Source organism: Rana temporaria, chromosome 2 (genome assembly GCF_905171775.1).
Source record: "Rana temporaria chromosome 2, aRanTem1.1, whole genome shotgun sequence".
In the NCBI taxonomy this organism is placed as follows: domain Eukaryota; kingdom Metazoa; phylum Chordata; class Amphibia; order Anura; family Ranidae; genus Rana; species Rana temporaria.
Window position 1 is genome coordinate 104,807,812 of NC_053490.1, and position 11,539 is coordinate 104,819,350.

Consider the following 11,539-nt stretch of genomic DNA (forward strand, 5'->3'; position numbering starts at 1 on the left):
CAACACAACATGAACTTTGAATGGCTGTCTAAATGATGCATGAACAGCTCAAACCCAGAGATAACCAGCACAATGGTTTCTAATCAATAACATTTGTTTGAAATGTCTTGCAACATTTTTATTTGTACTACCAATGTGGCACAGTATTAGATATTTAAAACTGAAGTTTATGTATAGAAATTCCTAAATGGATACATGGGTCCTTCATGAAATCCAGAAGGTAGCGGAAATCATTGTAGTAGCAGTGGCTACTACAGTGATTTCCATATTCCGCTGGGAACCTACATATATGGGACATACATACTTGCATTGGTCCAAGCTGTAATAGTATAAAAATTGCTATACAGAAGTCTAATTTAAATGTTTTATTAAGTTCTGTTCTCTAGGGGACAAAGTACATGCAGTACTTTCCCCCCATCTTCCCATGTGCTGTCATAGGCTAGCTGTGAAGTATGAAGTAATGGGGGATTTGTCAGCTAACATGTTTTCAGGTAAGTGACAGAGCCAGAGAAACCGCACATAGGAACTAGGTCATCGTCTTAAAACGGGAAATTGAATACTTGCCTTTCCGTAATTTTCCTTTCCTGGTGCCTATCCATAGCAGCATACATATGGTTGGTTACTCCGCCCCCAACCAACCCACAGGACCAATTATAACTATAAAAGAGCGACTGCCCCCTATCCGACATTCTTGTAACTAGACTCAAACGATTAAGGATTATAGAAAGGGAGGGCGTAAACTGCCATGGATAGGCACCAGGAAAGGAAAATTACGGAAAGGTAAGTATTCAATTTTCCGTTTTCCTGGTGCCTTCATGGCAGCAAACATATAGTAAATAACTCGCTTACAGGGAGGGCTGCTGCAAAAATAGTTTTAATTTCAATTTATAAAGTAGAAAACTGTAAAGGTGTTTTTTTTTTTTACGAAGTCACGGGAAGTAAGCACAGCTGGATCCAGACTATAGTGGGTCATGAATGTAGTGAAAGATGACCAACTTACCGCACGACAGATAGTTTCTGGAGAGACTCGTGCTAAAGCCGCCCAGGAGGAGCCGCCCAGTGAGCATTTATCAATTTTGGAACCGGAAGACCACTAGCCCGATACGTTCTATGAATGAGGCGTACAATCCAACTTGCTAAAGTTGTCTTTGATGTGGCCAATCCTCTTCTTGCTCCCTTAGAGATTACAAAGAGACGTTGGTCTTTCCGAAATGCTTGTGTCAGTTTAATGTAATGCCTGAGAGTTCTTGCCACATCCAGCTTACTCAAAACTGAATGAACTGGATCTTCTCCAAAAGCTGGGAACATCCATTCTTGGTTAAGGTGGTATATAGAGGGAACTTTAGGAACCAACTGGTGGATCGGCTGGAGGACCACCCTGTCTGTAAAGAATATAATATAGGGGTCCTCCGCTCCTGAGGCTTGGATCTCCGAGACCCTTCGACCAGAGGTGACGCTGATTAGGAATGCTGCTTTGAGGGTAATGTCTTCTTCTAGGGAGCAGTCCTCCAAAGGTGCAAATGGAGGAGCCGCGAGTGTGCTGAGTACCAATGGCAGATCCCACTTTGGATATAGTGACTTCCTTGGTGGTCTTAGTCTCAAGACGGCCTTCAAGAAATGTTTAAGGCCCATCTGGTGTCTGTTTAAGGCTGATAAGGCCGAGACCTGAACCTTCAGAGAGTTAAGCCCCAGACCTAAATCTAACCCCTTTTAAAGGAACTAAAGCACTTCCTGAACCCTTGGATTTGAAGGGTTGAATTTGTTTAGCCTCTGAAAATTCAGAGAACTTCCTCCAGATCCTGTAATAGGTGCTATTGGTGGAAGCTTTACAGACTAGTTTCCCTGGAAGTTACTACTTTCCGCAGACCCAGCAAGCTTTGTCTCTGGGACGGGCGGAATAATGTGGAGAGGGGAGTCTTTTAGCCATTTGCGGGGAAGACCTGCGGCTATTTGACGTGTGTGCTGAAGAAGAGTGTTTCCTTGAGGTACTGAGATCCTTGGACCTTTTATCCCGCAAATCCCTGTGGGATGAATTTTTTCTTACTGAACACCCGGATGCTCTTTTATTAGAACTTACATCGCTGTTGCAGCCACTTACCTAGTGGTATGTTGAGGGTCTTTTTTTGTTACTGGACTGCGGGAAGCGGCTGCTAAAAAGGAAAACCCCAAAAAAAGGGGTTAATTTTTTTTTTTTTTTTTTTTTTTTTGTGTATATGTATGTATAAAGAAAACAGTAAAACAAAAAAATGAAACATAAAGTCCCAAAGTCCAATGCAAAACTGTAGCAGCGCTACTTCCAAACTGGCGTTTGAAACACTTCTATATATCAAAATATAGGAAATCGATGATAGTGCAGATGGAAAAATACACAGAAGAAATCCTTAATCAGTGCTCCTTTCACCAAGGGGGGCGGTCACCACGTGGGGGATATTAACTCCCCTTTTGGGGATGCACTCACCACAAGTATGAAAATAAAGGGCCTGGAATGTATATCCGTGTTTATCCTGGAAGATGCACTCTCCACCAGCAGGTAAGCGTGTGCTTAGGAGGTCATGAATCTCCTTTGTTCAAACAGGGTCGCTCCTTCCAACTCTCGCTCCTTTCGATTCTGCTGTGTTTAGGTAAAGTGGGTGGAGGTAGTAAATGTTCTTGAATCAGAGTTCCACTTGTTCACTCTACTGCACCACTTGCGCCACTGAACTTAATTTTTAGGGGTGAGGATAGATGTAACCCAATAGAAAGTTCCTCATGTATTCTCTGTCACTCCTCAGCCTCATACCAATGGTATGAAGCTGAGGAGTGACAGAGAATACATGAGGAACTTTCTATTATTTCTATTGGGATACATCTACCCTCACCAAATGCTCAGCATAACAGAGTTCTTGTAATCATAAACTGACTTTGTAAACCACAACGTAATCCACTTCTATGCCACTTTAGAATTGTAAAATGTCCTGCTTGTCTGTCTGTTTTAACAGGACAACCTGGTTACCCACCAAACCCAGCATATCCTCCTGGCAACAATCCTGCATATCCTCCTGGTACAATGCCTCCTGCCTACCCTCCTGGACAACCTGGGTATCCTGTAGGTCAGCCTGTCTACCCCCCTGGGCAGCCTGTCTACCCCCCTGGGCAGCATGTCTATCCTCCAGGACACGTACCACATCCTCACCATCAGCCTGGCTACCCTCCACATGTTGGACCTCACCCACCAGGAATGCCAGGATACCCGGTAAACCCCATGATGCCTGGATACCCCATGGATAAGAAAATGAGGAAAAAAATGAAGAAGGCAAACAAACATGCATACAAGCATGCACATGGGAGGGTAAGTGGGATCATATATGGACAGTGTGCATGGTGTATATGTTTTTTTTTAATTAAATTTCCTGCAGGGGTAAAGCTAATTGATAGTTAGTTGCTTGTAGATTTTTTCCAGAAGCTGATCACACGCCTTACATTCTGCTCATACAACCTTCCTTCCTAAACTGGAACTCCAAGGAAAAAAGTACTTTTTTTTTTTTTTATTATTGTGAATAGTGCAGAGAAGTATAATCCTTGTCAAGCACATCTAAAGAGTGACTGGTGGTTCAAAAAATCTTTATTACTTAAAGTGTAAGTAAACCCTCCTATCATTTTTGCCTTTGTTTAATCTACAACTGCCATGATGCTGCACATGTAATCAGTTAAGACACCAGCCATTGGATGGTTTGACAGTTTGGTTGAGAGCACAACCAATGGGAGTGTTAGGCCCCGTACAAATGGTCGGACCAAACCGATGAGACTGGCTCGTCGGACCGTTTTCATCGGTTCACCTCTGAAGTGGCAGTACGGCCTGATATGTGTACACACCATCAGTCCAAAATCTGAGCGGGTCAGAACGCGGTGACGTCAAACACACGACGTGCTGAATAAAACAAAGTTCAATGCTTCCAAGCATGCGTCGACTTGATTCGGAGCATGCGCGGGTTTTGAACCGATGCTTTTCTGTACTAACCATCGGTTTGGTCCGATGGGGCAGCAGTCCATCGGTTCGGTTTTGAAGCATGTTTAGAAATTTTGGACCGAACGAAACCAGACCGATGGCCTATACACACGGTCGGTTTGGTCCGATGAAAATGAACTTCGGTTCATTCTCATCGGACCAAACCGACCGTGTGTACGGGGCCTTACATTTCCGGCACATGCCAGAAAGGAAACCGTTTTATGAATGGGTTTACTTCCGCTTTTAATAACCACTTCTTATTTTTTTTCTTTTTTCAAGATCTCTCTACGCTCCACCTGAGAGCTCCTGTTATATACAATAGGCAAGGGGGTGTATATGGCGCTTGCTAAATAATATTAGTCCCGATTAAATATAAGTGTACAAGGATAAATGTAAATAACAATAATAAGAATCCAAAAAGTGCTGTGAAAAATCCAATGTGCAAATCAAGCAGTGCTAAAAAATAGTGATTCAATAACAAGACTATCACCAATAAAACTGCTACTAATAATTTGATGACATATAAAATATAAAAATTAATAAAAATATATCCCAATAGGTAAAATTCCATGAGTGAAATAAATTGGTCCCAATAAATAAATATCTTGAGTGAAAAAATGTAGATAACAATCTCCAAAAAAATTATGAATATATCCAGGAAAATAAATAATAAAAAATATAAATAACAGTCCTTCATGCAAAAAGAAGTAAAGGTGTAACTGTGAGTCTTTGTGCAAAGTGAATGTTATCCAAAAAACCTGTTTCCCCCAGCCTCTCACCTTGGCCAGCTTGAAATAAAGCTTCTCTAATCCCACAGCGGCAGTAGCTCTCTGATGTCCAATCTAGCCTTTACCATGGATCTGTGGTTCTCAGTACCAAGATGTAAAAGGAAGGAAGGGGCTCATAGGGTAGTAATTAATAGATATTTAATATAGAAAAAAACAATACTCTTACATAAGAACGATGTAATATGCGCTTCTCGTGCTAACAGCAAACAATAACAGAGACACTTCCGCTCTCGGCGATGACGTCACCACTGGCTCTCCTCCCATTTTTTAGAAAACCTTGATTTCGGTGAAAAGAATAAAATACTTTTTTGTGAATGATTAAGGGAAGGTGAAGAGGAGTGCAAGCATCCTTATCCTGACTGTACCCAAGCCAAAACTATTCGTCTGAGCTGCGGAGGCTCATGGTCCGTTTTCAGTATAGTACAGCAGATCATAGGAACAGAGCTACCAAATTTGGACACAGCATATGCTAGCCGATTAAAAAAGCTGGCAAAAGCTATTAGTATTGATCCAACCCAGCCAGGTTACAGTGTGTTTGTCCTATTGCCATCTGGGAAAAGATATGACACTTAAAACACCCACTAATCACTTAAAGCATAGTTGTTTCCCTAGGGCTGTATTATCCATAATCCCATCAGGTACAGTGTGTTTTTAGGAATTTTATGTGGAATTCTAAAAAAAATGAAAACATTTTATTTTTATTTATTTTTTAGATTTTGATATATTTAAATAGATATGTGGGCATGTGCTGGTAGTATGTATTTGTGGGTTTGTGGAGAGATGTTTTTATTGCTGTTGTAAAGCGTACCCAGCATACTGCATAGCTATAGCCAGATGTCTCTAAAAGATGACATTCTTTTTTTGGGGGGGGATTGTGTCCTTTTTCTGCACCTAAACACTGGACTATGAAAAAGAGCATCATCTCAGTGGTGATTAATTGTCCAGTGGATAGGCAGGCAGTCCTGAAAGCTGCAAAGCTCAAATAGGGTGTGACCTGTATGGCTATGCAATGTGACAGGAGTGTAAATCATAAGACTGATCACACAAAATTCTTCTTTTTTTTTCCCCGTCATGTGCCATAAATTAAACTGTTTTATGGATGGGTTTAATTCCCCTTTTAAGAGTTACTCACCACCAGTTTCCAAACCCAACCCCTACCCTGCCCTACCTCCTCTATCCGCCCCTAAACACGCCCTCGTAAATGATCATATTTTATTTATTACAGGCGGGTCAATAAAATATAAAATTGTCGATATTAGTTATCTTTTTTTTTTTTTTTTTTTTTTTATTCAGTGTAACAATTACCCTGAATAAGGAACAAAAATAACCAATACCAGCAATTGGCAATCATATTTCATTGATCTGACTGTGATAAATAAGGGTAAAATATGATTGGTTCCTTTAAGCACTGTACACATCATTACTGCCATGTAAAGTAATAAAATACCCCACCTGGGCCCCTCCACAATTCACTGACTTGAGAGGGGTCTTGATGGCCAAGTACCTGTCTATAGTCACAGTCAACAGACTAAAGATGGAGCTTTGGGTCAGAACCAGAACAAAGCAGGCCAAGCACAGACATCTGTGGAAATCTATCTCAAAGCCATAGGTCTGAAATGGCAGATGTGGTAATGCACATGGTCAGAATAGCACCAGTTGCACAGCTCCCGATGTACATAGGACAATATCTTTTGGCACACTGACTTATGAAGGTGAGTGCTCCCTGTAGCTGTGTGCAGCCTTGTGCTGCCATCTGTTGGCTTGTTACAAAACTAGTCTCCAAACATTTTGATACCACCTTGTATTTATAATCAATCAATTGGATTTGATTGGAAAAAATGTGAATCCTGGGTAAACGTTGTTTGAATTTTTATGTGAAAACGTTTGTAAATGGACCCAATGGTATAGCGGTTACTTTCAGACATGTAGAAAAGCAGCTAAACAGGAGTTTCTTTGAAAACTATAAATTCTGGAGTTGAGTTGATTTGTTAGTCAAATGGTCTGTTTACTTTGTAGGGCAATTTGATCCAGAGCTTAGTGAATAAGGTAACGTTTCAGTTTGCAAGAAATCCAAAATCACATGCAAGGAAAATAAAAAATGTACAGCTTTTTTTGCTTGCACATGATTCGATGATGGAACTGAGCAGAGCTAAACCTCATTCACTAAGTTCTGAGGAAATGTATTTGCCTTTTAGTAAATTGACTCATTTGTGTCTGTCTGAGAACTTTCTGTGAAAATTCAGCAACCTCATCACTCTATAATGAAACTATTAATTCCATCATGCATCTGCCTTTGAGAATCATGCTTGTGGCTGTCAAGAGTCTTGCAATGTCTCGTGAGAGTTGTAGTTTCACCACAGCTGGAGTACAGATGTTGCTGACCCTTTCTCTATGGAATTACATTGAGGGTTCAAACCTCCTGCAGTTCCTGGATTTTCGGGGGACAAGGAGATACTTGAAACATACAGTAAATTGTGATTGCAACACCAGCTGGTGACATCTTATAGTGTGATAGAACTGAAAGATACAATGGTTGAACCAACTAATGGGCTTTTTGAGGTACAACACCAATTTTTAAGATATTCAAATTGTATTCAGTACAAAAAAAAAAATGAAATTGTGCAATATACATGCGGACCATACTATATTGGACTGAAGAACTGCAGACTGAGGCCATTAACATCTACACTGTAATAAAGATTATTTAGTACATATAGATACTTGTAGTATAATTACAAATATGTATAAACCTATTTGGGCCCCAAACACCTTGACAGGTTTCATGGACAATCCACTTCTTCAGGAAGAATATTAAGGAGCTATCCATTATGTATAGCAATCCTTAAAAATGCACCTGCAGATGGTTGTGCCAACTGGGGCACTCCAGGATCTATAGAGGTAAATCTAACCTAGCAACCTGAGAGCAATGTAACCCTATAGAGACCACAATAGATAAATCTATCACTAAGGCACATCTAGCAATAAGTCGGAAGGTCCTAGGTAGTATTTTATATATAGCAAGCTTTGGTGAAAAAAGCCGCAAATATAGGGCTGCAATTAAGTCCCACTCCTTGTATACAATGTCATCAAAATTGGGATAGAAGGTATCAAGTATTGGGCCACGTGTGTCTACAATCAGCTGCCACTATTGATGTCATTATGGCCTTCTAATACACTGGTTGATTTACTAAAACTGTAGAGTAAAAAATCTGGTGCAGCTATGGATGGTAGCTAATCGGCTTCTAAATTCAGCTGGAAGCTGATTGGTTTCTGTGCAGAGCTGCACCAGATTGTGTACTCTCCAGATTTAGTAAATCAACTCTACTGTATCTCTATGTTGGCTCTCCTACTGGTTGCTGGGGTATACTTGCCTCTATTCTCTTGGGATCTCTATTAAAAAGTGTTAGGTCACCTTTATAGTTTTTCTCTAAAAGGTGAGCTAATGCTGGACCTCCCCAACCCATCCTCTCCCTGCTGTACTTGCCACCTAGCTGTTAGGACTCCTGCACTCATTCCACTGGTCTTGTACTGCCAGGATGAACCAGAGGGAATCTAATTGATCAGCGCCCTCCAGTTTAGGATGGCACTGACCAATCAAAATCCATTTTGGCAGTGCAGGAGAGTGAGCAGCAGAGAATTCAAATCCCTGGACCGGTGGAGCCTGTGTGGGAGCCCTTATAGCTAAAGATTGCTGGTGTTCACCTTTTTTTAGAGAAAAATTGTAACGGTGACCTAACACTTCAAACATTGCTGCTATTTTGGTTGGTTCTTTCTCAACGGTTGCCCATGAGAACTGCTGTATTTTCTGATCAAGTGCCTATTAACCAAATAATGTAAGCTATGGAGGTGGAAAACCCACCCCCACCAAATAATTAATTTAATTCTTTACATTTTTCTTGGAAATCAGAGGCTGAACTGGTGCATGGATTTATTTCCCACATTTTTAGCCTTAATTTTGATTTAGCTGGTGGTCTGTCTACATAGAATTTATGTCCCTTGATTTACTATAATGGACTGTAAACCGAGTGGTGAGGTAGTCCTTGTTTTTATGGGCTGCATCGGGTAGGAGCTAAATAAGAAGACTGCATCACTATATTTTCTGCCCATAAGTGAACCCATAATATACACAAAAATTTCCACTCATGCAAAATTAATGGGTTTGTAATCACTCCTCAGTGATTCCAGTTCAGTGCCATACATTAGAGGTCGACCGATATATTGGCCGATATTTTGCCATTTTAAAGATATCGGCATCGGCCGATTATTATGAAAAATAGGCCGATTGTCTGGGATCTGAGGTAGGGGTGTGCTGGATGGAATTCTTCCGCCTGCCTGCCCAGCCGCTCGTTCGTTCGCTGCTATCTGCTGACTTTTTTTTTTTTAGTTTAGGAAGTCGGCAGCCAACCAGCGGGCCGCTAACAGCCAATCGGCAGCCGCCATCCTCCTCATCAGTGCCAACCAGTGCATCACCTCATCAGTGCTCGACATCAGTGCCCACCGGTACAGCCCAATGTCATTCACTGCCACCTCATCAATGCCAGCACCGGCCCGCGCTGCATTCTGGGGTTTGTAGGCAGAGGCAGGACGCGCAGCACGTCAGGGGACGTTTTTTTTTTTTAGAGTGGAGGATGTCGGCAGTGGTGGTCGCCGATTGGCTGTTACCGGCCTGCTCTGCATTCTGGGGATTGTAGGCAGAGGCAGGGCAGCACGTCAGAGCCAGGGACGAATGGAGCTTTCTTGTGCTAGGCTAGGAGATGGAACGGAGCCTGGAGCGCTCCGCTGGTGGGCATTGATGAGGTGGCAGTGAATTACATTGGGCTGTACCGGTGGGCACTGATGTCGGGCACTGATGAGGTGATGCACTGGTTGGCACTGATGAGGTGATGCACTGGTTGGCACTGGTGAAATGCGCTGGTGATATGCGCTGGTGAGATACACTGGTGGGCAATGATGGGATGCACTGGTGCATTGGTGGGCACTGATGAGGTGGCACGGGTGGGCACTTATGGACACTGATAGGCTCCACTGGTGGGTATTGATGAGGTTGCACTGGTGGGCAGTAATGGATACTGATAGGCTGTACTGAAAGGCTGCACCAGTGGGCAGTAATGTGGCACCTCTCCACCCTAAACAATTCTCTCCTCCCCACCTCTCCACCCTAGGTTTTTTGAGATGAAGAAAAAAAAACGGCCTAAAATATCGGCCACAAAAAATCGGCAACACATATCGGCCGCCCCGATTTCCAAATATCGGCATCGGCCAGAGAAAAACCGATATCGGTCGACCTCTACCATACATGCTATTCACCACCACTGTTTGTATAATCCTCCACTGTCCAAACTACTCTCTCACCAGAAATACACTCAATATTGGAGGAAATATCCACACTACCAGGGATGCTGAATCGGCTGATAATCAATGTAACCTTGGTCTTTTTTAACCATTCAGGGATCATGTATGTTATATTGCACTTCTCTCCTCCTCAATCATATAATAAAAAAAGATGCTATCATTGCACAACATATTTATTCCATATAAAAGTGTACAGTGTTAAAACAAAATGCCAACTCGCATGTGCAAGTGCCCTCAGACCGGCACTAGGTCTTTCCGGCAAACCAAATTTGTGGCTGTCACATCGCTCCGTGCATTGAAGCTGGCCTGTATTCCAAATCTCAGCTGTGCTGACCATAGGCAGGAACTAGCATATCCGTTGTGTCACTATGGGGGAGATTTACTAAAACCGGTGCACTCAGAATCTGGTGTAGCTGTGCATGGTATCCAATCCGCTTTTAATCTCAGCATGTTCAATTAGGCGTTGACCAAAAAAAAACTGGAGGCCGATTGGTTTTTGCACTCTCCATTTTGATAAATCAACTCCTATGCCTCAACATGTTTCGCATGCTCAATGCATCATCAGGAAGCTTCCTTATATTGGTTCATTTGATATTTCATTTCGGGGTGAAAACACTTTAGCTGCAGCTGATACATCTATATCAATTATTTGATTTTACAATTGTATATATTTTGCACCGGTGACACAACTATTATATAAATAAGAAGTCTGCAAATTATTATAGTAAGTCTTATAAACTTCTTGAAGACAACTGTTTGGAGTCTGTACATGGGCTTATACTAACTTTCCTTTCCCTTATTTTTTCAGAGATCTTCATCATCTTCCTCCAGCAGTGACTAGAAAAGAAGAAACCTTGCTTGTTGAAGAAGTCTAGGGATAATCCCCCCAAGTAGTAGCATGAACAGTTTGTTTTGTAGCTAAATAGCTTACAATACATACCCTAAACTGTTGTCATCAAAGATGAATTCAATCATTCCTGCGGAGTTCTAAGCCATTTACACTGCAAGAACAACACTATGCATTCCAGATTTCTTTTTAACTTAACTTAATTCCTTAACCTGCTTCCAATAATAAAGTTTTAATTTTCTCTGTTGTCAGTCATCTGTACACAGATACAAACTGCTCGTGTTTTTGATTATAACTTTTTAATAAAAAAACTAAATTGTCATACATGCCTGCTCTGTGCAATGGTTGTGCAGTGTGCACAGAGCAACCCCAAATACTCCTCTTCTGGGGTTGACTGCTGTCTCTCCTGGCTCCTCCTCTTCAATGAGTGCCCCCCCCCCCCCATAGAAAGCCGCAGAGAAAGCAATAAAAACATTATCTGAAGTCCTAACTGTTTTCCACTTCCACTAAAAATGTGATTTTCTGTTTCACCTTTTGGATAGATTTTCTGACACTCCCTGCCCTTCA

At 41.7% G+C, this 11,539-nt stretch overlaps 1 protein-coding gene across 1 annotated transcript in view; it reads left to right on the forward strand.

Moving 5' to 3' along the window:
- The window catches only part of PRR13 (proline rich 13), a 36,409-nt gene extending 25,164 nt beyond the window's left edge, over positions 1-11,245 (forward strand). Inside the window, exons 3-4 of the mRNA XM_040340701.1 lie at positions 2,979-3,328; positions 10,934-11,245. Coding sequence (XP_040196635.1) covers positions 2,979-3,328; positions 10,934-10,966 — 383 coding nt within the window. The 3' untranslated portion in view covers positions 10,967-11,245. The remainder of the gene's footprint in view (positions 1-2,978; positions 3,329-10,933) is intronic.
- The last annotated feature ends 294 nt before the right edge of the window (positions 11,246-11,539 follow it).